The sequence below is a fragment of the Saccostrea cucullata genome, unplaced genomic scaffold (assembly GCF_032062105.1).
Source record: "Saccostrea cucullata isolate Sc308-1 unplaced genomic scaffold, CSIRO_AGI_Scuc_v1 ctg457, whole genome shotgun sequence".
Lineage (NCBI taxonomy): Eukaryota > Metazoa > Mollusca > Bivalvia > Ostreida > Ostreidae > Saccostrea > Saccostrea cuccullata.
Window position 1 is genome coordinate 148,863 of NW_026933724.1, and position 27,663 is coordinate 176,525.

A 27,663-nucleotide genomic window follows, 5' to 3' on the forward strand; every position below is an offset into this window, starting at 1 on the left:
GTGACCTAATTTTGAAATTTTATGACATTATTTAAATGTCTCAGGTAAACATAATTATTGACTTAAAATTATCAAACTTTAACAGTTGATGCATCTTGGATCTGCGGAAAACATCAATGAAATTGTAGGTCATGGAGACCTACTTTTGAAATTCTATAGCTATATTTAGATATCTCAACTTCTTATTGTCTTAGAATCATCAAACTTTGTAAATTGATGCATCTCAGGTCCTTGGAGAATGTGAACCAGAAAGTAAGTCATGGTGACCTACTTTTGAAATTTTATGGCTATATTTAAATATCTCAGGTTCTTAAATGTTTAGAATAATATTAAAGTTTGTCAATTGATGCATCTTGGGTCCTTTGAAAATGTCAACCAAAAAGTAGGGCTCCGTGACCTACTTATGGACTTTTATAATTGTACTTAAATATCTCCAAGCCTTATTGGCTAAGAAACATCAAACTTTGTCAATTGCTGCATCTTGGGTCTTTGGAGAACATTAACAGAAATGTAGGTCACAGTGACCTACTTTTGATTTTTTTTTTAAATTTTGAAATAATTTGGGTACTTATATATGCTAAAAATTATCAAACTCTTAGTTGATGCATCTTGGGTCTCCAGAAAGTATTAAATAAAAAGGTCATGGTGACCTACATTTGGAATTTCAAGGCATTATTTAAATATTTCAAACAATAAGAGTCTTAAGATAATAAAACTTTGTCATTTGAGTAGTGTTGTCACGATGATCGATTTATAATCGATGATCGGTCGGAAAGGCTGTCAATTTTAGACAATCGATTGGAGATTTTAACAATCGATTAATCGGTATATTTCAGCACATATCTTTTTAACAGTTTCCTCACTTTTATTTCAAGAACAGGCTCTTGTTATCAAAATATATATCTTCCAAGAAATGTCCTTTACTATTTCAAAATACATGTACTTAAAATCTGTTTAAAATAAATCAAAAGATAATGATATTTGTATTTCTAAAGTGAAGAAACTAAAGTACCAGTAGTTTTCAGTATTTGGGATATTCACTAATTGTCATTTCATTCAGAATCACAAGGATTTGCAATATTAGATGTCTTAAAACAGTTAAAAAAATTAATATTCCATATATATTTTAGATGATCATGTAAATTAAAGCCTGATCTGACAATGCTAATTAACTTTCCCCAGGCCAAGTAATTCCAAATCATGCAAAAATCTGTATTACTGAAATTGTTAATCAAACTGCATATATACTGTTTTTAGAATTTCGATCTGTACAATGCACCTTAACTTACATTATTTAACAATGAAATTCTAAATTTTATAAAATCTAATGCCTATTTTATGCAAAGGGTTACCGATTCGATTATTGGCCGATGATCAGTTGGTTAGGGTCAACCGATGCTACCGATTAATCGATTCTGATTTTCAACCGATTTGACAACACTACATTTGAGGCATTTTGGGGTCTCAGGGTATGTTTAACAAAAAGTGGGTCATCATGATCTACTTTTGAAATCTCATGGCTTTAATTTTTTGAATAGACATATGGTAAATTCCCATTGTACACAAAGATTGCTTATGACCTGAGGGTGTGTCTTGTCCTTGACCACAGGTAATTGGGCAAGTTTAACGTCTATAATAAATAATATAATTTGTGTCTGGTCCATATCCCACTTAAAAATTGATAAACTTGGTGAGTTTCCAAACAACAAAGATTGCTAATGGTCTGAGGATGTGTCATGATCTTTACCAAAGGTCAATTGGGGAAGTTCAAATTCAAAATTCATAATTTGTGTCTGGTTCATATTTTTCTTATTGGAAAACTTGTTAAAATCCCATTTTAAAAAAAATGCTTATGACCTGTGGGTCTGTCATGACTTGACCATAGGTCATTGGGCAAGTTTAAGGTCACTGAAAGAAAACGTTCAAAACAAGGTCATTTAGGCAAATTCAAAGTAGCTCACAGAAAAAGTTCAAACGTGTCCAGTCAATATCTTTCTTTTGGATAAATTTGATGACTTTCCATATATCACAAAAATTGCTTATGACCTTGGGACCAAAGGTCATTTGGGCAAGTTTAAGGTCATTCACAGAAAAATTTCATAATTTATATCCAGTCCATATCTTTTCTATGGAGAGTTAATAAGTTGGGAGTTTCCACTTCATACAAAGATTGCATATGGCCTGAGGGTGTGTTATGATCTTGACCTATAGTCACTGTAGGAAAGCAAGAGGCCCAGGGGCCACATCACTCACCTGAGTACATGGGCTAGGTAAAAAACTTATCAGCTCAGAATTGAAAAGTTTACAGGGAGGGGGGGGGGAATTGTACTAGTATCTTATACTAGTTAGGGTGCCACCATATCCATACAGCATATATGTTTAACTTTGCCGTTCATTAAAAGAAGATGTTTAAGATTTTTTTCTACTTTGTACAAAAAATGATCTCCCATTAAGGCCCATCCCTACCCCAAGTCCCACCTGGGTCATTATTTGAAAAAAAAAAAAAAGAATCTTCTATACATGCAGATGCTGACATGTCAGTTTGACTCAGCATAGCTTTTCTGTTCTAGAGAAAAAGATTTTTTCCTATATATCCTTATGTAAAACGTATATCCCTCATTGTGGCCCCACCCTACAATCGGGGTTCATGATTTGAACAAACTTAAATCTATACACTACCTGAGGATGATTCCACATGAGATTTAACTTTCTTGGCGTAGTGGTTCTTGAGAAGAAGATTTTCAAAAGATGCCATTAATTTTTCACTAATTCATATAATTATCTCCCCTTGGAAGAAGGTGTGGTCCTTCATTTGCACAAACTTAAATCCCCTTCACCCTAGGATACTTTGTGCCGGTTTGTGGCAATGCCTTGCGTATAATTTGAAACCTACAGTATTTATTTATAGAGCATAAAGTGCATTACTTTTTCTGCTCCTGTGTACCGGGTATTAAGCGAAAAATATTGCATACTTTTAAGATTAACAGGGCCTCTTCTAAATTGTGAATTTCATGGCTCATGTTCCAGGGGCTGTGGTGGTAGTGCAGAGCTCTGTTGATTATAAAAGAAAATGCATTATTTTTTTTCTCTGCTTCTGGGTATATAATATATACATTTCGTGCATGGCTATAATAAGCAAGTCTTTCAAAATTGTAAATTCCAATGCACAGGGGTTCTGGTTGTTGGGCAGAGCTCTATAAATTTGATTTTTAAATAGCATAAATTCTCTACACTTCTAATCTGCTCCTTGGTATTCAGCAGACAAATTAATTGCAAACTTACGAGCAAGAAAGCTTCTTCCAACAAGATGTGTTTGTGAAACACTATGCGCCCGGCGGAAACAAAGTTCTAAAAAGCAATTTTTAGCAAATAGGTCACATTCAAGGTCACACGATCATTGTCCTTGGTGTCATTTCAAAGAAGTTAATTAGTGGAATGTGCATACCAAATATGAAGTCTCTATCTCCTATGGTTCAAAATTAAGTTATGGCGAAAGCTCGAAAAAGCTATGTTTAGCATATAGGTCACAGTCAAGGTCACAAGGTCATTGACCTTGGTGTCAGTTGAAAGTGCTTAATTAGTGGAGTATGCATACCAAATATGAAGTCTCTATCTCTCACGGTTCAAAAGTTATGGCGAAGGTTAAAGTTGACAACAGACAGATAATAAACAGACAAACAGGTAAACAGACAGACAGGACAAAAACAATATACGCCCCGAATAAATTCGGGAGCATAAAAAGTACATCGTTCATAGCCCTGGGTAATGGTGTTTTTTTTTTTTTTTTTTTTTTGTCTGTTTTTTTTTTTTTTTGGTGTTTGGTGGGACTCTTGCATTTGTCGTGGAAATTATCATTTTTTTTTTTTAAATTCTTTTCTGTGCCTTAGTATTTTAGTTCATAGTTATGATAAACAAAGGTGCCTCTTCTAAAATTGCTGTTTTCTCGGTTCCTTGGTCTGTGGAAGTTAGCGCCAGGTGATGTTCTGTTAATTGTTATTCAAAGTTAAGGCAACTGCATGTGTTGTGAAAAGCATATTGACTGGCTAGTGCACATCTGTTTACGACCGTTGAATCAGCACTAACGGTCACAAATGCCATATTAGAAAAAAACCAGAGAGCTCAAAGGAGTAAAGGATAATACAGGAATTTTGATCATTTTAATTGATACAAGATGTGTTTGTGAACCACTGAAGTGCATATGGTTGCTTATTGCGAAAGTTAAAATTTCTCAAATACAAGTCAAACTTCAAGCTCAAGAGATCAAAAGTGTTATAACCAAAGCAAGGATCTGTCTCTTTGAGTATGTCTGTAAAAGCCCAAACAACAACCGTTGAAAACTTTAAGTCCGGATAAAACTTTTAAAACTGGATCGAACTACAAGGATAAGGACAGAGAGTCAAAATTTATGTTACCCAGGGGAAGGTCTTGTCACAAGAAATGTAATCGTGAAATATAAAAGGACCAAAAATAAAGATTTTCGACACCTATGTCAACCTATATGTACAAGGTCAAAGACAAAAGGTTAAAAAAAATAGTTGGTTACCTTGTCCTAGTACCAGTTGTTCAAAAGTTATGGCAAGGTTTTTTTAAAGTGTAGTAAAGCTCTAAGGTCAATGTCAAAAGGTCAAAATATTTATACCCAAGGAAAGTGTTGTTAAAATACACCTGACATGTGAATTATGAAATCCCTAGCAGGCTAGCACCAACTGTCAAAAGTTTTGGCCAATGTTAAAGTTTGGCAATTTTGCTGCATTTCATTTCCGGAAATATGCATAGCATTTCCGACAATTTTTTATTTCATTTCCGACATATTTTTTTCAATAACGGAATTTACCTGTGAGATTTAATGTTTTCCAAGTGAGTGAAATGGAATTTTAAAAGTATTTATTGCAAAATATTGATAAAAAATATATTTGAAAAAATCTATCTATACATATATACATACAGCACTAAGTCTAGGTAAGAGAGTCCATCGAGTATAAAACTTTTTTCACCACATTTAATGTGGACTAAATTAAATAGTGACAGCACCAACCTTATGTCCAAGTCATTGATAGATTTTCAAAACTCAGAAGATGGATTTCAATGATAATTATTAATGATTTATTCCTGTAAATTTTTTATAGGTAAAGTCTTCAAATCTTACTAAACCCTAAAGGTACTATCTGAAAATGTCGGAAATGAAAACAGAAAAATGTCGGAAATGAAAACAAAAAAAAATGTCGCCAATGAAAAGTTGATAATTACAAAAAATTCTGGAAATGAAATGCAGCCGGAAATTTTTGCAAAAGTGGGCCGAGAACAAATAAGAACAAACAAAAAAAGTCTTATCACAGAGAATTCACGTGTGAAACATGATAGCCATAGCTTCAACCATGCAGTCAAAAGTTATATGGATAATTGAAAGTTTTTGCAGAGAAACAGATATAACAAGGCAAAAACTATAAAAGAAACGACTTTTAAAATTAAAAGTAGTGTACATGCAACGCAAATATACCTTTTAAATGTCCGCTCAGAGATATTGATCAAGGGTAAGTTCAAGGGCATATTTGGTTAAAATAAGTAACAGGCATTTCCATTTATTTCATTTTCATTTGCACATAATTTTCATATTATATTTTACATTCATTATAAAAGCAGGTATGTAAATTCTTATTGTTACATATATATATATATATATATATATATATATATATATATATATATATATATATATATATATATATATATATATATATATATATATTTATGATTAGTATTATCATATAAAAGAAAATAAGATTGGTATTTTATTTCTTTGACAAAGTGCATAAGGAAAATTCATGTATTAAACCTATGAAAAGATACATCTAAGATTTAGACAATACGAAGCCAGAATAAAGTACATAGATATTTAAGGTGGAATGCCACACCAACTTTTTATTTTAAAGATCTTTGAGTCATCCTTTTTAAACAATGGTTTCAGCATTGAAAGGCCGACATTAGCTCTTAATTATTATATATTAATTTTTTTGTATTTTTTCAAAGAAAATGAAAAAATTATTTGAATGCTGTAACTATTGTTTAAAAAGGTTGACTCAGAGATCTATAAAATAAAAAGTTCACCGGTTAGAACGGTGCATTCGGGGTGGCGGTGGGGCGTGACTCGGGGTGGCGGCATCGAAGCAAGAAAAACACCATCAAGGTGTGTAAACCTTATTTTTTTCATATGTTCAGACGTCTTAGATCAGAAAATTGTAAGCTACGGAAGAGAACAAATATCAACGTACCTCTGACTGTTTAAGCAGTCTTTGAGAGTGCTCCGTTTTCTCAAACACTCCTCCTCACTTCTTAAAGTTTGACATAGCCACATTTATAGCGAAATAACATCATGCCATACCATAATCTAAATTTCACTAAGAGATCTGAATCTTTTTTGTCTCGCAAGGGGGGCAGGAGAACGCTGCATGAAAAAATAATCCTTATTTCTCGGACATGCTGCCACCCCGCAAGGCATCGTCGAATAGAGTTTGAAGCCTAAATTGGCTTGATTTGTAACATATATTGACTTTTAAAGTAGGATTGAAGTTAAATTCTATTGTATAACGTTATTACTGTTGATGATGTGAGGAAAAAAAAACCCTTTGAGATCAATTTTGAAACAGAATATCATGTAAGAAGTCGAAAATGTTGATACCCCGAAAAGTCAGGAGGAGTGTTTGAGAAACCGGTGAAGTTGGTTTGGCATTCCTCCGTAAACTACGCATATACAGTGCCAATTCAAAACGAAGACTAATCATTTAAAATTTTGAAGAAAATTCAATAAAAGACTGTTTACATTCACAGTATTTTTGAACTTGAGGATCAAAGATCTGCTGCGACACAATGGAGGGATCAGTAGCTACTCTAGAGGAGGCAAGACAATATTATACAGATATTTGGTCTCCCGAAAGGCGGCGAGTTATTGCCCACCTTACAGAAATCAGGGACACGGTCCAGAGTCATGCTAAATCACATTTCCATGGTTCTATAAGATACATCGGCTTTGGGGTTCTTGGAGGGGGATTGTCAATAGCTTCTATAGCAACTGCCCCGTTTACATTAGGCCTATCACTGTCATTGAACATGGCCGGCATCGCAACAGGATTGTCGTCTGGTGTTGTAGGACTTGCTCACGATGTTAAAAAAACTAAGACCATTAAAGAGAAATGCTATGATGCAAAATGTTGTCTAGATAATCACACTGAGGTATCGTCAATTATGATGGACATGATCAGAGAGCTATGCGATATTGAAACGGAAATAAGAAACGGGGGCGATTTGGAGTTTTCGTTCATGATAGAGCAATTTAATCAAGTCGTAGGAGGCGTTTCAGCTTTTCGAAGGACAGATAACCTAATCAAACACTATCGTGCAATTAATATGTATAGGTTATCGGGAAATTCAGACGAGGTTGCTAGAATCCTGGGACTCAGTGATTTAATGAATGATCTAATCCCGGCCACATTCAAAGATGTCTCTGGAAGTGTGGCTCAGTTGTCAACAAAAGTTGTCAGCGTGGTAGCTATTTGCGCATTGGCTAAAGATGTTATATGTTTATATCGGAGTGTCAGTGATCTCTCAGATATGGAAAATGGAACACTGTGTAAGGAAGCGGAGAAACTTGATCAGATCATCAAGATCTTGCAACGTGAATATGACATTCTAAGCGGATTATTCCAATCTTAATTAACTTTGGAAATTAAGCTTTATTATTAGCCTCGTTCATGTGAAGTTTAAGCGTTTCACGTCAAAATGTAACAATTCAATCTTATCGTTTTTAAATGTTGTTGTCATCAATTAAAAGCATTAATAAAACATTAACCAAGCATCTTGTAGTGGACATCGCAAAATGCAACATTGATCATGCAATTTGATCTGATATGGCTTTCAGTTACGGGGGAATAGACTTATCCAAGAAACTTCAAACAAGTATAAACTCATCCCTTTAATACCAATTAAAGTAAAATGTTTGCAGCAATATTGCAACACATTTTTGTCACCAGAAACAAGCTTTTTGGGTTCGTGAAATATCACCGCTAGCTGCAACAACTGGTAATTCTGGCAAAAAAAAACCCCTTTCTGGCAACATCTCAACATCTAGGATTAAAAAAATACCCATTAGGCATTTGTTGAGCATGCTCAGTCAGATACTTCCTCTTTTTAAATACAGTTGGAGGGAATTCAAAGTCAAGCATGCTGTGCTTCATTATTGACTTGTATTAAGCAAATTGGAGCTTTTATAGTGTAAAAAAAGGAGTAGACAAGATGAGTAATAAGACTGAATAATGTGGAATGGCCAGAAAAAAGAATTTCAGCAGAATTATAGGAATGCCTACTAGTCTTTTTGAGATGAATGATTATATGGAGATAAAATAGGAAAAATTGTTTGCATTTCAACTAGTGCTTGTGATGCATGTATACTAGACTTGTATGTCTATTTATCCTGGTGTTGCAGGAAAAAATGAATGCAATTTATCAATTATATAAATGCATGAACATATATAATTAACTGATTACATAAATTTGAATCCATGAAAGGAAATTGAATCTACATGTGCTGGAAATTATAAACAAGCTATAATATGTATATTATACTGATTGTCATTTGGGAATATGTGATAGGCAGCTAATTAAGGTTATTTGAAAATTATTGCAGAGTTGCTGGACTGATTTTCACAGTGGCATGTTAATATTGTTTCTATACACATTTTTATGCGCCCGTATCGATAGATCTAGGGCGCATATTGTTTTTGCCCTGTCTGTTTGTCTGCGTGTTTGTAAACGTAAACCTTTGCCATAACTTTTGAAACAATGAGAGATAGAGACTTCATATTTGGTATGCATACTCCACTGATTAAGTTCTTTCGAATGACACCAAGGTCAATGACTGTTTGACCCTGAATGTAACCTATATGCTAAAAATAGCTTTTTCGAATATTCACCATAACTTTAGAATCATGAGAGATGAGACTTTATATTTAGTATGCATAATCCACTAATTAAGCTTTTTCAAAAGTCACCAAGGTCAATGACCTTGTGACCTTGGCTGTGACCCATTTGCTTAAAACAGATTTTTTGAACCTTCGACATAACTTTTGTACCACGAAAGATAGAGACCTCATATTTGGTATGCATGCGCTCTTGACTAATTAAGCTCTCTTTCAAATGACACCAAGGTAAATGACCTTGTGACCTTTACTGTGACCTGTATGCTAAAAATAGCCTTTTTAACCTCTACCATAAATTTTGAACCATAAGAGATAGAGACTTCATAATTAGTATGCATACTCCACTAATTAAGTTCTTTCAAATGACACTAAGATCAATGATGTGACCTTGACTGTGACCTATATGCTAAAAATAGCCTTTTCAAAGTTTGTTGCCACCGGGTGCATAGTTTTTCACAAACACACCTTTTTTTATTATGATGATCAACATATTTTTTATGTTCAAAGAATAAGTAGCTATTTCTGTGGCTTGCTATTGATTTTTAGACGGAAGCTGTATGACAGCCTCCGTGTATAGGGATTGTCTTGCCCATGAAATGTAAACAGGAAAGATTTCCCAAGCACCATCTATCGGTGGAATTGTTTTCATTACCTTGAGAATTCTATTTTTAGAGCGACTCTGCGTTACACCGACCGCAAGGATAGGCATAGTCTAAAACAAAGATCGCGTCACATACAAGTATAAACAAACAGTTCTACTTTTTCTAAATAAACAGGATTTGTCTAATATTTTTTAAAATGACGTGTATATAAATACATTTCCTACGGAATATTTAAAAAAAAATGTGATTTACTATTAATTTTTTATCAGACAGAATATTAGGAGATTTTGTTCCAACAGACGATGATAAAGCATGTTTTACAATATGCCGAGCCTTTTCCCGCCGGTTCTCACACCAAAACAAGAACGAGAAGAAATGAAGTGGCGGATCTAGAGGGAGTTGGGGGGGGGGGGGGGTTTAACATCCGCGGAGAGTGATCGAGGAATCCCACTTATCAATTGCTTCTTTTATTAAAGTAAAAACTATCTCTAGTTACAGATAAGTTTAAGCTTTAGTTTTATATTTAATTGTAAAAACTTCCACTAGAATTCGCCTGTGTATCAAACTAAGTGTGGAGACGCAGATGTACCTGTATTATGTATTGAAGAAAATCCTGCTATGTCGCATGCAAATGTTTTATGTCGCAGGTATAAATATAAGATATTTTAATAATAGATCAAGCATTTCAGTTTTAATGGAATTTTTTGTGCTTGATTGTTGTTTGTAATCTCATTTTCATTCCTTTTCTAATTTCTTTTTGAAAGGACCGATAAATTGGTTTGCGGTCGATTTTTGACGCTTGCATCAATAGGTTTCATGGAGTTTTTTAATCTGACAAGGATCGATGAATAAACAAATGCATAGTATTTTTATATGTAGGAATATTAACACTCTAGTTTTGAATTGTTTATTTGATATTATGTATAATTTCAGGAAACACATGAAAATAGATTTACACTTTCTACAAGCGGTTTGAGTGTTTGGGGTACCCTCACATTAGATAAGAGAGAAACAAACGGCAACTCTGATATTGAGATCAAAATGCATTTGTAACGTTTGACCCTTGGGTACAACCCAAATCTTGGTTCATAGGATTTACATGATTTATCACATAATATCCAAATTAATAATTAAAAATCATATCTTCTGAAATAAGTTGTCTTATTGTCATATCGTTGATCCTTATTTGCATTTGATACTTGTGTTTTACCTCTTTCACATCCCAAACTTTAATTATTTTTTATATACAAGATTACATGTATTTCTGATCATTGGTATTCATGTCAATTTTTTTTAACCTACATCATTGGTAAAGTGATTGTTTTAACTGAAAAGCAGAAATCATAGTTATATATTTATAACTTTTCTCTACGTAATTTGTAATCATGTCTCATTGTTAATGATTGTTTTAAACAGATAAACTGAAAAGGACAACCATTTCCACTGGTATACGAGTAAAGAAAGACATTTTTGGGTTAATCTGCCATATGATAGAATACTACATTTAATAATTCCAGAAATATTGGTTGTCAAATTTGTCAAGATATATCTTTGTTACTGTAAGCAATACTCCAGTTCTCCAAAAACAATTTAAACTTGTGAAATAGCAAGTCTTATGAACTTGATTGTTCTGTTTACATAAAGTAAGAAAGTATATTTTATTCCACTCAAAAAATTGTGTTCTGGCACGAACATTTATTGCATGTTAATGAAGTTGTATTACTTAAAGAAAATTCAAGCTAGGTCACCCCATTTTGTATCACAAAGGTTTAAGACAAACTGTACTATATTATGTTGTTCATGTCCAATTACCTGGCTGCTTCTTTTTCCATGTTAGCTCATATCATTACATTATTACAATAAGGCCGAGAAATTTTGATTTTGGTAGCTGTTACATGTCATAATTATGTTAACAGTAGGTCTCTGTGACCTATAAATAAGATATCTTGAAATATGGAGACTCCTGACAGGCTGAGGCCTAGTGCTGAATCCAGAAATTCTGAAATAGGGGGACCAGTTTGAGGTCAGGGAAGGGGCCCACAGCCACAATTAAAACACTCATTTATCAAATATTGCGTATTTTTTGGACTCAAAAGGGAGGGGGCCAGGGGCCCCTTTTAATTCCGCCAGTGGGCTCATGACTAGAACATACTAAACCTACATTCATCAAACCGGGCCTGGGGGCATACAACTTAGACAAGCTCACTTTTGATCTCAGTCTCACTTTTCCACTATATATTCCTTAAGTGAGACTGGGATAAAAAGTTAGCCCGTCTAAGTTTTATGTCAACCAGGCCTAGTCAATTACTGTTTCTTACTTTGAAAAGTTTAATATTGAAAGTATCTCATCTAAATAACAGTGAACTTTAATCAAGGCGAAGTTTACATTACAAAGATGAAATTATAATATCCCAAAAACCTCATGAATATTGGAGTATCCTTTGAAAATAATGTTGAATTGAAAAAAAAAACTACACATCATTTCTCATAATATTCTTTACAGCAATGTATGACATATATATTTCTTTTGTGTTCTCTCATACTTGAAGCCTCCGTCTAACAGTACTTTCAGTACTTTGATTATGTTCCTCAGTACAGTTTGTTAATTGTTAGATTGATAGATCATTATTATACCCCCGCTTGAAAAGTGGGAGGGTATACTGTAATCGGTATGTCCGTCCGTCCGTCTGTCTGTTACGCTTTGGGGTACCCATCTCTTATCCGCAACTCCTCTTATACCACTGAGTGAAATTTAATGAAACTTTCACAGAATCTTTATTACATATTGCCATTGTGCACCTCCTATTTTACTTTTTGATCCGACATATATTTGGGTATCCCGAGCACAGCAAAACATGGACTTTGCCATTATAATTATATGGGAGGAGGGGGTATCACTTAGTGAGCTCATCGCTTAGTCTTACTTCGATCTTCTTGATGGAATATTTCAGAAATTTAAATCAAATGTGAAATTGAGCCTTTACAATTCAAGCTTTGTTAATACCGAGTTTTGTTTGCATGTAGTTTAAAGCTGAACACGACTCATAAATAGGCATACGCCATTTTCGACATAATTATCTACAATACATCAACAAAAGGGTCTTTCCCTTTCAATGTTATGGTCAAGGTTTGCTTTTTAAAAGTAGGTCAAACGTCAAGGTCAACGTTCTTGGTAGTCTATGAATAGTCTTCTCACATATGTTAGGTAAGAGATCACTAGCCCTAAGCGTTCAAAAGTTATGGCCAAGGTTAAAGTTTTTTCATAAGTTCAAAAATCGTCAAGGTCAAAGAAACTGGTATCCGACGAAAGGTCTTGCCACAATGAATACTAGTAAATATGTCAAGTATGAAGCCCTAGACCTAACCGTTCAAAAGTTATAGCCAAAGTTAAAAATTCTAAATAGTAAGTCAAACTCCAAGGTCAAGGTCAAAGGTCTTGCTATCAAATGATAGGTCTTGTTACAAGAATTAAATACCGGTATATAAAGTATGAAAGTACTAGCCCTATAAACCCTTTAAAAGTTATGATCAAGGTTTGCTTTTTAAAGTGGGTCAAACTCCAAGGTCAAACGGTCATAGTTCTTGGTATCCAATGAAAGCTGTTTTCACAAGGATTATGTATGTGAACTATGAAAGCCCTATCCTTGAGGGTTCAAAAGTTATGGCCAAGGTTAAAGTTTTTTCCATAAGTTCTGAAATCTCCAAGATCAAGGTCAAAGTTGTTGATATCCTATACAAGGTCTTTCCACAAAAAATACATTTGTGAACTATAAATGTCCTGGTATCTACTGTTCAAAAGATATGGCCAAAGTAAAAGTTTGGAATATTTTGTGTTAAAGTTGGTCAAACTCCAAGGTCCAGATCAAATTTGGTGGTACCCAAAGAAAGGTCTTTTCACAAGGAATACACATTTTAAATATGAAAGACAAAGCTCCACCAAATCAAAAGTTATGGGCAAGGGTATAGTTTTTTCATGGACAAGCAGACAGAGAGACAGATACAACAAGAGGCCCATGGGCCACACCGCTCACCTGAGTAACACTGGTGATGCCGTTCTTTACCATATTTCCCCCTTGTAATACCTATTGTGGCCTCATCCTAGACCCCCACCCCGACCCAGGGGTCACAATTTTAACAATTTAGAATATACACCACCCCAGGATGCTTCCACATAAGTATCAGTTTGTCTGGCCCAATGGTTCTTGAGAAGATTTTTAAAGTCTTTTCCTATTTATTTCTATGTAAATCTTTTCTACCTATTGTGGCCCTACCCAACCCCCAAAGGTCATGATTTGAACAATTTAGAATCTACACTACCCCAGGATGCTTCCATATAAGTTTCAGCTTTTCTGGCCCAGTGGTTCTTGAGACGATTTTTTAATGACCCCACCCTATTTTTGCATTTTCTTGATTATCTCCCCTTGTGAGGAGTCTTGGTCCTTTAATTTAACAATTCAAACTCCCCTTCACCCAAGGATGCTTTCAACTAAGTTTGTTAAAAATTGGCCCAGTGGTTCTTGAGAAGTCAAAAATGTGAAAAGTTGACAGATGGACGGACGACAGACAAAAAGTGATCAGAAAAGCTCACTTGAGCCTTGGCTCAGGTGATCTAAAAACTATATACCCGAAACTTTGTTTATGAGGGGCATAAAAAGAACTTAAACATCTGATGTTTGTTTGAATATAAGACTATTGTATCTGCATCAGCAGGGGGTATCAGTCATGTTAACTGTACTCTCCAAATACAGACTTAATGTTTCACTCTGGGAAGGTTTCATAATGTAATAACACTGAAACAGCAAAGAGTGACAGGAATAAAGACACAAAAATATCTAGGATATGTAAAGCTCTTCCTATTACTGTATATGAATTCAGTTCAAAGTAAATATATGCATGTGTAGAAAAGACAGTACTCACTAGCATATTGCCCTTTAGTGTGGATGCAATTATGTACATCGTCACAATCTTTATTTTTTGTTTTACACTCCTTCAAGAAGTTTTACACAGCTACACAGCAAGTACCAGTAAACAACTCTGCTCCCCAACATAGAGGAATGAAAACCAGATCATAAATTAAAGGTATCTAAGGTTGACATCTTGAATATTGTACCTGGCATAAAATACTAGTATTCATGCTAGTTATTGTAAGGACTAAACTAGCCAATGGAGATCATAAAGTACATACTGGAGCTGATGGTAAACCCTCAGCTTGCAAAGCTGTGGGTCAGAGGTAATTGTAACATGTGCAGGGGAGAGTCAGAGTGAAGGCCATATTGAAGTGGGAATAATGCAACACTAGCTGGTGTCGCGACTCTGTCTGCCTTTTACAACTTTATTTTGTGGATCTAATTTCCAAGAAATCAGTAATTGGATGTTTCTTCTACAACTTTATCGTCATTAAAAGGATGCTCTCGCCATTTAAATGGCCCTATCACCAACAAATGAAGCATCACTTGAATTAAGTTGCCTCCTCACCATTTGACTTCTTTGCACATGACGTCAGCACACAAACACATGGATTCCGTATGTAATGACAATTAAATTGTAGAAAAATCATACCCTTACTTATTTCTCGCGTCTCAGAAGTTAGATCTGTGAAATAAAGTTGTAAAAGGTAGGCAGAGTTGTGACACAAGCTGGTGTCACTGAATTCCCACCATTCAATATGGCCTCCGCTCAGACTCTCCCTTGCACGTCATAAACAAGAGGCCCATATGCCACATCGCTCACCTGAGAAGGTTTGACCATTCTGTTCTTTACCAGATTTCCCCCTTGTAATACATTATGTATCCCCACCCTACCCCACTGATCATAATTAAGACATTTTGAAATAAACTACCCCAGGATCCTTCCATGTGCAAATACGTTTCAGCTTTTCTGGCCCAGTGGTTCTTGAGAAGAAGATTTTCAAAGATTTTTCCTATATATTTTTATGTAAAACTTTGATCCCCCCATTGTGGCTCCACCCTTCCCCTGGGGGTCATGATTTGAACAATTTAAAATCTACATTACCCAAGAATACTTCCACATAAGTTTCAACTTTTCTGGCCCGGTGGTTCTTGAGAAGAAGATTTTCAAAGATTTTTCCTATATATTTTCTATGTAAAACTTTGATTACCAATTGTGGCCCCACCCTTCCCCCAGGGGTCATGATTTCATTTAGAATCTACACTATACCAGGATGCTTCCACCTAAGTTTCAGCTTTTCTGGCCCAGTGGTTCTTGAGAAGAAGATTTTCAAAGATTTTTCCTATATATTTCTATGTTAAACTTTGATTCCCCATTGTGGCCCCGCCCTTCCCCCGGGGGTCATGATTTGAACAATTAAGAATCTACACTACCCAAGAATGCTTCCACATAAGTTTCAACTTTTCTGACCCAGTGGTTCTTGAGAAGAAGATTTTCAAAGATTTTTCCTATATATTTTTATGTAAAACTTTGATTCCCCATTGTGGCCCCACCCTTCCCCCGGGGGTCATGATTTTTACAATTTAGAATCTACACTATCCCAGGATGCTTCCACATAAGTTTCAGCTTTTCTGGCCCAGTAGTTCTTGAGAAGAAGATTTTCAAAGATTTTTCCTATATATTTCTATGTAAAAATTTGATTCCCCATTGTGGCCCCGCCCTTCCCCCGGGGGTCATGATTTGAGCAATTTAATATCTACACTACCCTAGGATGCTTCCACATAAGTTTCAGCTTTTCTGGCCCAGTAGTTCTTGAGAAGAAGATTTTCAAAGATTTTTCCTATATATTTCTATGTAAAAATTTGATTCCCCATTGTGGCCCCGCCCTTCCCCCGGGGGTCATGATTTGAGCAATTTAATATCTACACTACCCTAGGATGCTTCCACATAAGTTTCAGCTTTTCTGGCCCAGTAGTTCTTGAGAAGAAGATTTTCAAAGATTTTTCCTATATATTTCTATGTAAAACTTTGATTCCCCATTGTGGCCCCGCCCTTCCCCCGGGGGTCATGATTTGAACAATTAAGAATCTACACTACCCAAGAATGCTTCCACATAAGTTTCAACTTTTCTGGCCCAGTGGTTCTTGAGAAGAAGATTTTCAAAGATTTTTCCTATATATTTTTATGTAAAACTTTGATTCCCCATTGTGGCCCCACCCTTCCCCCGGGGGTCATGATTTTTACAATTTAGAATCTACACTATCCCAGGATGCTTCCACATAAGTTTCAGCTTTTCTGGCCCAGTAGTTCTTGAGAAGAAGATTTTCAAAGATTTTTCCTATATATTTCTATGTAAAAATTTGATTCCCCATTGTGGCCCCGCCCTTCCCCCGGGGGTCATGATTTGAGCAATTTAATATCTACACTACCCTAGGATGCTTCCACATAAGTTTCAGCTTTTCTGGCCCAGTAGTTCTTGAGAAGAAGATTTTCAAAGATTTTTCCTATATATTTCTATGTAAAAATTTGATTCCCCATTGTGGCCCCCCCCTTCCCCCGGGGGTCATGATTTGAACAATTTAATATCTACACTACCCTAGGATGCTTCCACATAAGTTTCAGCTTTTCTGGCCCAGTAGTTCTTGAGAAGAAGATTTTCAAAGATTTTTCCTATATATTTCTATGTAAAACTTTGATTCCCCATTGTGGCCCCGCCCTTCCCCCGGGGGTCATGATTTGAACAATTTAATATCTACACTACCCTAGGATGCTTTCACATAAGTTTCAGCTTTTCTGGCCCAGTAGTTCTTGAGAAGAAGATTTTCAAAGATTTTTCCTATATATTTCTATGTAAAACTTTGATTTCCCATTGTGGCCCCGCCCTTCCCCCGGGGGTCATGATTTGAACAATTTAATATCTACACTACCCTAGGATGCTTTCACATAAGTTTCAGCTTTTCTGGCCCAGTGGTTCTTGAGAAGAAGATTTTTTAATGACCCCACCCTATTTTTGTCTTTTCTTGATTATCTCCCCTTGCGAGGGGATATGTCCCTTCATTTTAACAATTTCAATTCCCCTTCACCCAAGGATGCTTTGTACCAAGTTTGGTCAAAATTGGCCCAGTGGTTCTTGAGAAGAAGTCGAAAATGTGAAAAGTTTACAGACGGACGGACAGCCAGACGGACGGACGGACGACGGACAAAATGTGATCAGAAAAGCTCACTTGAGCCTTCGGCTCAGGTGAGCTAATAAAAAGCAGGGGTAAGAATCAGAGGAATCTTGGATTAGATGGAATACAAAATACTTCATCAAAAGCTTGCATTGGATTTGGGGTTTAGACGACTTACTGTAAACCAACTTTTATTCGCGACGACTTTATTTCGCGAATTACCAGGGATAAACTAGTTCGCGACGATAAATTTTCGCGAACAAGCCTCTTTGCATCTGTTTTTAAAAGACAAAATTATCATTATGACCGGTTCGCGGCGAGAAATATTCGCGATGACAAGGCTCTCGCGAACTTCGCGAAAATTTCTCACACGCGAATAAAAGTTGGTTTACAGTAACTTGTATCTGCACACATTAATCCTGTTCCTATTTGCTTATGATCTTTGACCCAAGCATTAAATACAAACATTTAAAGTTTTTTTTGTTGTTTATTTTAAATAATGGCATCACATGTTTATTTTCCCTTTTTCGTCTTGAGTTTCCTTTGATAGAACTCGAGTTCTTTTCCCTCCAATATGTAACCGTCACATCGACCACACTGTCCTGGACGGGATGCCACTTTAGCTGAAATATACGAGGACAACAATTTAAAAGTTTTATAAGTAGGATTCTGTTTTCTAACTGAAGACATAGAAGGAAATCAGAATCCGGTAATTTTCCTGAATTTGTGACAAGCACCTCAGGATCAAAAATATTCATCATACTGCCTTCCAACATTTCAACAGTGCTTTAAAGTTCATAAATTGGTCAAGGAATTTAACAATATTTCATATATATACATAGTTTTAATAGAACAAGAGTCAAATGTTTCAGCTCTTAATTCAAGTTCAGTGTCAGTATGGACATGAACAGCGACAAACTGATTTAATTTGAGCACACTGTTTAGACTCATACAAGTCATCAACAAGACTTGGAGCCTAGCAAGATGTGCTACTCCCTCCTAACAAAAGGGGAATAAAAAGAACTTAAATATCCGATGTTTGATGTTTATATGAACAGGATTAGTGTATCTGCATCAGCAGGGGGTATCAGTCATGTTAACTGTACTCTCCAAATACAGACTTAATGTTTCACTCTGGGAAGGTTTCATAATGTAATAACACTGAAACAGCAAAGAGTGACAGGAATAAAGCACCAAAATATCTAGGATATGTAAAACTCTTCCTATTATATGAATTCAGTTCAAAGTAAATATATGCATGTGTAGAAAAAGCAATATCAGTACTCATTAGCATAATGCCCTTAAGTGTGGATGCAATTATGTACATGGTGACAATCTTGATTTTGCTTTACATCCCTTCAAATAGTTTTACACAAGTAAGTTAACAACTCTGCCCCCCCCCCCAAAAAGGAGGAAACAATACCAGATCATCTAGTGTTGACATCTTAATATTAAACCTGGCATAAAATATTCATACTAGCTATTGTAAGGGCTAGGCTAGCAAATCCAGGTCATCACTGTTCATAATAAAGCTGATAGTGGGTCAGTCTTCATTTCATTTTCAAAATTCTATTATACAGACCGCTGCCTATGCTGTAGTTACAACTGTCTTAAAATTGTGGCATATGTAGTACAATACCAAATGACTTAGACCTAAGACCTAAACTACAAATGATGAAATCTATCAGATGTTCGTTTTGTCAATCACTAGATCATGAAGGGGAATCCGAACAAACTCATCACCAGAAATCATCACTTGGAAAGTTGGAATTATCATGTAGATACAAGTTTACTACATAATGGTTTAGTTCTGTTAATGTCAATACATCAATCTAGACTTTCCCAATTCCATTTCTCCTACAGGCTAAATTGAATTAATACACTCTCAACTCACTCTTATTCAAAATTACGGAAACCAAGATATAAAACAAACAAATTTTATACTTACTAATATATCAAATATAAAAACTTTGACATTGGTTTTACTTAACCAACTTGAATGGCTGATATTAATTTCAGGGACTGTACAATTGTATATCTACATATCTACCAAGCTTACAGATGGAATTTACTATGTTTTTACACCTTTTTTCGAAGTGCTTGCACAGATTGAGCTGAATTCTGATATTGAGTTTGATTAAAGGTACTTGGACACAGATTTGAAGTTAATATTTTCTGCATAATATCATAAATTATATATTTTGATAGCATTTCACACAAAAATTGATTAAAAATCTTATTTCGTTTAAAAGTTATTAAAACTTTAATTTTTTTGGCGGGTTTGATTGACACATCCTTGACTTTCGCAAATTTTTACTTTATTCTTTATTCTTAGGAAAAGTGGGAAACTTGTTGTGTATTAATGAGAAATAATAAAACTTCAATGCAGAAAAATTATTTTATTCAGAGTAGAAATGTTAGAAAGCAAAACTTCACCACAAGTATCGTCATTCCGTTGTGTACAGAGTTTAGCAAATAGAGCACACTCGTGTTATGTACACAGTTTTTGTAAACAGGACACAGCTCTGTTATTGTTTAATGTTTACGATTCACCGGGTGCGTTCAAATGCCAAGGTCTGCTCACCACAACTGCACGGACTGTCAATATATTGTGTGTTTGTTTTGCTATCTAACATGTCTACTCTGAATTTTCTGGATTATAGTATTAATATTTTTCATTAATACACAACAAGATTGCCACTTTTCTTAAGGATTAAGAATAAAGTTAAAATTTGTGAAAGTGCAAGGATGTTACAATCAAACCCGTCAAAAAATTTAAAATTTTAACCCTAGTCCTACAGGTCGTCGCTTTATCGACGACCCAGATAACACCATCACAGTGCCGGTCGTCGATAAAGTGAGAGCCGCCATGTTTTCCGTTCTGTGCCGGTCATCAGTATATCGACTTTGCACACATGACTTTTTCTTTCGTATTTTAACCAATGAAATAAAGGGAATCCATTCATTTCAATGTTGTTTACTAAAAATAGATAGATTTTCCAGTAGTTTAATGATATGATTGGCTCTTGATGGGAAATTCCTTTATGTATTCTTAGAAAATGAAACTTGTTGATCGCGTGCTTTGGGGAAAGTTTGAAAACAAGATGGAGGTCGCGGAGAACATGGAGAAGATGCTCGATGGAAATACGCTTTTACAGTAATATCAGGCAGAAATAAATGTTTTATTTGGTAAAATATATCTAAATTGAGCTTCCGATGAAGAATTCTAATGATTTGATTCCAAGGACATGAATATTACGTGGGAGCAATAACTTTTCAGCGGACACATGGATTTAAAAACATTGATGCACGTCACCAGTTTCAAAGGTGAAAAAAATCGATACAACTGTGTCACACTGATTGACAATTAAAGTTTATTATTTCTAATACCTGTTTTAAAGACGTTTTGGTTAAAAAAAATACTTTACGGCAGATATATTCAATTTTTCACAAAAAAGAAACGGAGCCACAAAATCGGATTTCCATGTCCATTAAACAGGTGTCAAAAAAGGACTTGTAGCAATCATAATTTTATGTTTAAAATTCTGAAAGTATAGCCAGTAGTAACATGAAGGACTCTTACAATATAGTAGTTGCAAAATGCTACTATGAAATAAATAATGACATTAAAATACCAATAATTTCTGATTTTGAATATTTTAAATGTAAAATTTTAGTTTAAAGCTTTTGTAGTTTTTTACTGAGTTGAAATATAAAAAAAATTTCTTCACAACTTTCTTCTTTTGTTTTTTCTGAAAAAAAGTTGTGTAGATTGTTATCAGAAAAGTCGATTATAAAATGGTGATAATTAAGATAATCTACAGCATATGCAATTTGAGAGAAATTTATAAATCAGCCTGGCACAGTCAGCGGCAGGAGCTCCTTATCAGCTCGGCACTCAGAGATGCTGTTATCTATAGAATCCCTGGCAGGACAAGGGTTAATAACTTTTAAACGAAATAAGATTTTTAATTAATTTTTGTGTGAAATGCTATTAAAATATATAAGTCGTAATATTATACAGAAAAAATTAACTTCAAATCTGTGTCCAAGTACCTTTAAATATAGATCATATTTATTTTGTTCTTCTTCAATGACTTCTTTGGAACAGAATTATGGAATTTTCAATTCTTAGTGGGAAATCAGATTATATGTGCTGTTTGGGGACTAGAATTGCTGATGCAATACTCTCAGAATGTTTGTTTACTGTACTTTAGTAGGAAATTTGATTTGGTCTTTGATGTGCTCAGTGTAACTATGACAAAGCCATTCCTAGGAATGAGTTAACCAGCATCAGAACGACAACTGAACAACATTCCTCGCTTCTATTTCTTCATCATCGCACAACCGTAAATCTAAAATCAACGTACATATCAACGATATTCATATATATCAATGTACCAAACAACATATACCGTGGAATCATTTTATTCATGGGGGTTAATGTTTCTGGGTGTGCACTGGTTCATGGGGGCCTTAATTTGTGGGTAACTGGTACATGTATACGAAGAAGAATCAATGAATAAATATGGTGACAAAATTAATAGTCAATTATATCAATGTATAAGCATATAGACATCTCATCAAATGTACCCCTATATCAGTATCTTACCTAGCACTCGGCCAGCAGTAAATTGATCGTCCAAGGCGTGTTCAACTTTGGCCATCTTTTCTCTTTCACTGTACTTTTTCTTTAATTTCTTGGAGGCATTTTCTAACTTTTTCAGCACAGCTTCTTCTTTTTCTGCCTACAATTATCAATTATTAGTATAAGTACACAAATGGTAGTCTTAACACACATCTTCTCATTATTATTTAAAAAAAAATGCATCTAATATATACAGTATTTACAAAAAAAAATTCTGATCACATTCAGAGCAATGAAATAGAATGTTACTGATCACATGAACATTTAGACAAAAGAGCAAGAGAGAAATGCCAGTTGAAATTATACGAAAAAGTGTATCTTGCATAGATATGTAGCTTGAAAACAAGTGTTCCAGAAAGTATGGAAGAAATGAAATTCATAGAAAAACTCCTCTTCGAAGCACTTCCTTGTTCTTAATCTTCCACATGTTTAAATCCATTATAAAACCAAACTGGCTAAATATGGTCAGACAATGTGGACCAGAAATTCTCTCAACCCTAAGGACTAAAATATGAATTCATTCATCGAGATTCAGAGGAACAAATGTCACAGACGACATCGTTAATTGTGATCAATTATTAAATCACACTCGGAACTGTCTGTTTTAATCTTCCACAATTTTCATTCATGTCAAGCCACTTGTCCAGCGAGCCATGCCAAGCAAATTGTGGAGACAATCTGGACGTTATTTATCACTTATCCTTTTAAACCTATGTATTACTCGCCGAACAGTATTATCTTATCCTACATAAGTATATAGTAACATGTCTCAGAGACGAAGGAAGGAGAGGATATGGACATCCTCTACTCCGAAGAGTCCTGATTTAATCTTTCCACCAGCTGAAACCACGTCAAATACTGTATCTCACATGGTTATTAAAGTGGAAACTTTCATTGCTGAAGCCTTTTTTAAAAAAATCATTTAAGTATACAAAATACTAGTTCCTGTTTGGTGAGTTCTCAACTATCAAGCTTTGACGAATGCCAATTTCATTTAATGATGGAATAAGTTCAATGTCGTCAGTACAAATCATAGCTGCCTAGAATGAGGACGACAACATGCTAATGTGTCTATGTAACTGTTACTAAATATATATAGTACTTAAAGGATTCTTTTGTTAAACCAGAAATATAAGTATTGGAAAACCACTGACATCTACCAAAATGTCTAATTTTAGGAAGCATCTTTTCTAAATTTGGGAACAATATTCTAACTAGGAGTACCCTCATTAATATGTCTGCAATCACGAATGACAATGTTCACTGCTGAAGTTCAGTACAAATAACTTTTAAAGCTAATAATACATCACAAAACATGGATCAATCTTGATTTTTTGTCATTTTATTGTGAGAAGGAGATGACTATCAGATTAATATGTGATCATCACCAGCAATACAGCCGAAAGATGGTGAAAATAAATCATCATTTCTGTCATCACCTAAAGACACTTCATTTTAATAAGTCTCAGAAAAAAAATACATATTAAAAAATCCTTTTTTTTTTCTATTCTGGAGGAATTTGCCACAGACCCTCTTATGTCAATATAACTTTTGTCAAAATCAGCTGAGTACCTGACCATCTATCAACTCTCTGTTTGTACCTGAATTTTAGATAATATTTTGGGAAATGATACTTATACATAATCTTTTTAATCTTAACAAATCATTTCATAATACTCTATCTTATATATAGTGTTGAAATAACATTTTGGGATATAACAAATCTAAAATCTTGTACTCTATGCATAAACCTTTGAATAGAATACACTTTCTTCATTAAAGAATATATTATATGTCCAAGACATTTGCCTATGAATATTATTGGTGTTCAGTACAAAATGAATGTTCAAATCATCCCACTGAATATTTATCACCAACACAAATTTAAAACAAAATATTTTGGTGAGTTACCCATTAGTATTCTCTGTCAAGTTTAACTGGTTCCTCCCTAAAAGACCAAGTAGTTTCAGTAATAATTTTATCAATATCCACAAAATCACCCCTGACTGAAAAAATCAACCAAATATTCCCTTCTACTGTTGGGTATACTTTATTTTTCACATCAAAATAGATCCCTTGAACCCTGACTTTTGCCTGGCTGCACAAAGTACACGGAAATGAGACACTGCTGATAAAGTAATCATTGCAGACCGATCAGTTATGTTTGTAATACATCATTGGCATCAGCCGAAAGATGGTGATAAAAACAATCATCACTTTGGTCCTTTAGCAATGACCACAAGAACCTGCTACTAAGGAAATCTTACCAACTTGACTCCAGTCTTCCTTCCCAGGGGCTTGGCATAATGAGCTTCGTACCACTGTCTGAAAGGGGTGGCATCAATCTGGACAATACAGGACTTGACCAGAGTCTTGGTTCTAACCAGTTCATTGTTACTGGCATTGTAAATGACGTCAATGATACGCGTCTTTCTTGTTATGGCCTCTGACCCCCAAGAGAAGTTTCCTGTGTCAAGACGGAGGGCTCGGAATTTCTTGTTGCCACCCATAGTCCTCACTGTGTGGATTCTCTGGGCTCCCAACTGAAAATCAAATGAGAAATATATAACCAAATACTTCACTAAAAAGATGTATGCAATCAGACACTAACAGTAAAAGTATATTTACTATAATGTTACCCTTTCTAAATCTGCTACCAATAAAACATAGATATTCAATAGATCACAATAGGACAATATTCAGAATGTTGAAAAGCTACACATATTTTATCAAACGAGTTACTCCTGTTATGCATTCTATCCTTATCTTTGGTATTCGAATGATCCGAGATTCCTCAATTATTGACTCCATTTAATTTGCACCTTAGTGTTGGCAGCAGGGCGACCCAATTCAAACTTCCTCTTCTTGCGGATCTGGGTCATACGCCCACCAGTACTCCTCCTCTTGTGCCATTTATCACGAGATATACCTAAAAAAGAACAAGATATCTCAGAAAGAAATATCTCAATGAATGAACTTGATGCCATCATCATTAATAATCTTATTTAATGTAACAAATCCATAATAATACTTTGGTAATTGTATGATCACATTTAAGTCGACAGAGCAAGGAATTTGGGTAAAAAATTCAAAGTCCTTGGTTTCAGGACGGTGCCCCCCCCCCCCTTGCTATCCTAATTTGTTCAAAGGCATGCATGTAATTATCTGTCAGTGTTTCATATTGAAAGGTCTTCTCTTCAAATCAGTGAGCTACATCCGGCTTACAGTGCCTTTAAGTTGACACCAAAAATTAAAAAGAACCATGAATACATGTGATTTTTACACAAATGTTGACATTCGTAGAGTGTGACTAAAATGGGTAGCGAAACCCGGGCCGGGCCGGGAATTTCGAAACTGCAAACCGGGTTTTTGATAAATACGAAATAAATACTCGTTCTTTCTTCGTGAAATTTACAGACATAGTTTATAACTATAAGTTTTGCCTTCGCTGAGAGTTTTAAGTCAAAATGTTGTGTTTTTCAATGATTATCGCCGATTGTCCATTTTCAAGTGACTAAAATGGGTAGCGAGCCCGGTTTACTCATTTTGGCGATTTTAAGCTTAATGCATCGAAAATGTAGGTGATACTTGCATTTATTGGTTGTCTCTTACCTTCAAATAGCTAAATTGTTCAATCATTATGAAATTAAATGTCGATTATTAGGGTTTTTGTCATTTTTTATAGACCCGGGACAGGTCAAAACCGAACGCGTTTGCCCGGGACAAACTTAATAATTCCGGATTGCCAGAGATTATTATTTCAATCTTTGACCGATGCGTCTAAGAAATTAATTGAAAATAAATTTTAAAATATGCAAATCAAACTACAGTCAAATTATATTTTAATTATATGTCATTGACAAGTTTTTTTTAGCACAATTATCTTGGTGTTCAGGTATTAATTTGAAATTAATAAGGAAGTGTAATGTCAGCACATCTGGTTGGAAGATTCTTTAGACTAATTAAGATTCAGTAAATATGATTTAAACTGCACAGCCAGCTTGGTATACAGATATATATAAGCTGGGATATTTATATCATTAATTTAAAATTCTGAGTTCGTGTTCATACTGTTCAGTTACCATCAATGTCCACGAGGATACCCACGTGTGGTTTCCCATAGCGAACATCCTATGATAAGTATTTCGGAAATAAAAGGTTCGTCCCGGGTGAACGTATCCGGTTTTGACCAATCCCGGGTACACAAAAAATGCGTATATTTTTAATAATTGTGATTAATTACTGCAACAGTTATATATTTTAGGAAGTTTAAGTTCAATTTCAAAGATCCAAATGAAATTATTGTAAATATGTTGCCGAAATTAAGTTTAAATCGCCAAAATGAGTAATCCGGGCTCGCTACCCATTTTAGTCACTTGGAAGAGGACAATCGGCGATAATCATTGAAAAACACAACATTTTGACTTAAAACTTTCAGCAAAGGCCATTCTTAGGATATTAAACTATGTCCGTAAATTTCATGAAGAAAAAATGAGTATTTATTTCGTAATTATCAAAAACCCGGTTATCAGTTTCGAAATTCCCGGCCCGGCCCGGGTTTCGCTACCCATTTTAGTCACATTCACATTCGTAGGGAGCATAAACAAATTCTATGTGATTATCTCTGTCTAACCCGGGTACTCCAATTAAAATACAATATCATATATACACTATCTAAGATTGTTGGTTAAAAAAATAAAATGAAATTTGTCCTGTCTACATTCTCGATAAGAGATTATTTTCGATTATTAGAGCTACGAAATTCAACGGTACCCATGATGGCGAATTATACCGGAAAAGGAAGTTTACTCGATGTCGACCAAGAGTTGTCGGTCTTTCATATTAGGGACTATTTCAAAAGTACCAATTGCTCCTCATTATAAAGGGCGATATCAAAGTGCCTCAAACATTTTTTGACGGTGTAATCATTGTTTCGGCAGTAGTGTTTCACCTCTCGGCTCTCCCTACTTTGAAAAATTGACAAATATATCCAAAAAACACACAAAATTGCTCATAACTTTTGAATGAGAAGAGATTGATAAGGCTTTGATATTTAAGTATGTGTATTACCTGTGACAAGGCCTTTCTAACAGTAATTACACTGTGATTTTTGACCCAGTGACCTTGACGTTTGACCTACTTTTAAAAAAGCTTTAACCTTGGTCATAACTTCTGAATGAAAAAAAAATTGGGCTTTCATATTTTACATGTATATTAATTACTTGTGTGTGGCAAGATCTTTCTAAATACAATTTTTGGTCCCATGACCTTGAACCTAGATGGTTTACCTACTTTTCAAAAGTGTTTACTTATTTTTTCCTTATAACTTTTGATTGAGAAGAGATAGGGCTTTCATATTTAACATG

General features: G+C 34.8%; 2 protein-coding genes across 2 annotated transcripts; one reads left to right on the top strand and one right to left on the bottom strand.

Moving 5' to 3' along the window:
• Nucleotides 1–6,864: 6,864 nt before the first annotated feature.
• On the top strand, nt 6,865–7,707 carry LOC134239163 (uncharacterized). The gene has a single exon (XM_062721327.1). It carries the CDS (start codon nt 6,865–6,867, stop codon nt 7,705–7,707), a length of 843 nt encoding a protein of 280 aa, XP_062577311.1.
• A 10,409-nt stretch (nt 7,708–18,116) lies between these two features.
• LOC134239130 (small ribosomal subunit protein eS8-like) lies at nt 18,117–27,143 on the bottom strand. The gene is made up of 5 exons (XM_062721295.1): nt 27,071–27,143; nt 25,120–25,226; nt 24,565–24,840; nt 22,262–22,397; nt 18,117–18,272 (listed from the first exon to the last, which is right to left on the bottom strand). The coding sequence occupies exons 1-5, from the start codon at nt 27,072–27,074 to the stop codon at nt 18,163–18,165; spliced, it is 633 nt and encodes a 210-aa protein (XP_062577279.1). The 5' UTR covers nt 27,075–27,143; the 3' UTR covers nt 18,117–18,162.
• Between the last annotated feature and the right edge of the window lie 520 nt (nt 27,144–27,663).

Coding starts and splice junctions, on each gene's coding strand:
- LOC134239163 (XM_062721327.1), top strand. CDS start 6,865: ATGGAGGGATCAGTAGCTACTCTAGAGGAGGCAAGACAATATTATACA.
- LOC134239130 (XM_062721295.1), bottom strand. Junction 22,398..24,564: donor GGAAGACTGGAGTCAAGTTG/GTAAGATTTCCT, acceptor TGATAATTGTAG/GCAGAAAAAGAAGAAGCTGT. Junction 18,273..22,261: donor TACTGCTGGCCGAGTGCTAG/GTAAGATACTGA, acceptor CGTATATTTCAG/CTAAAGTGGCATCCCGTCCA.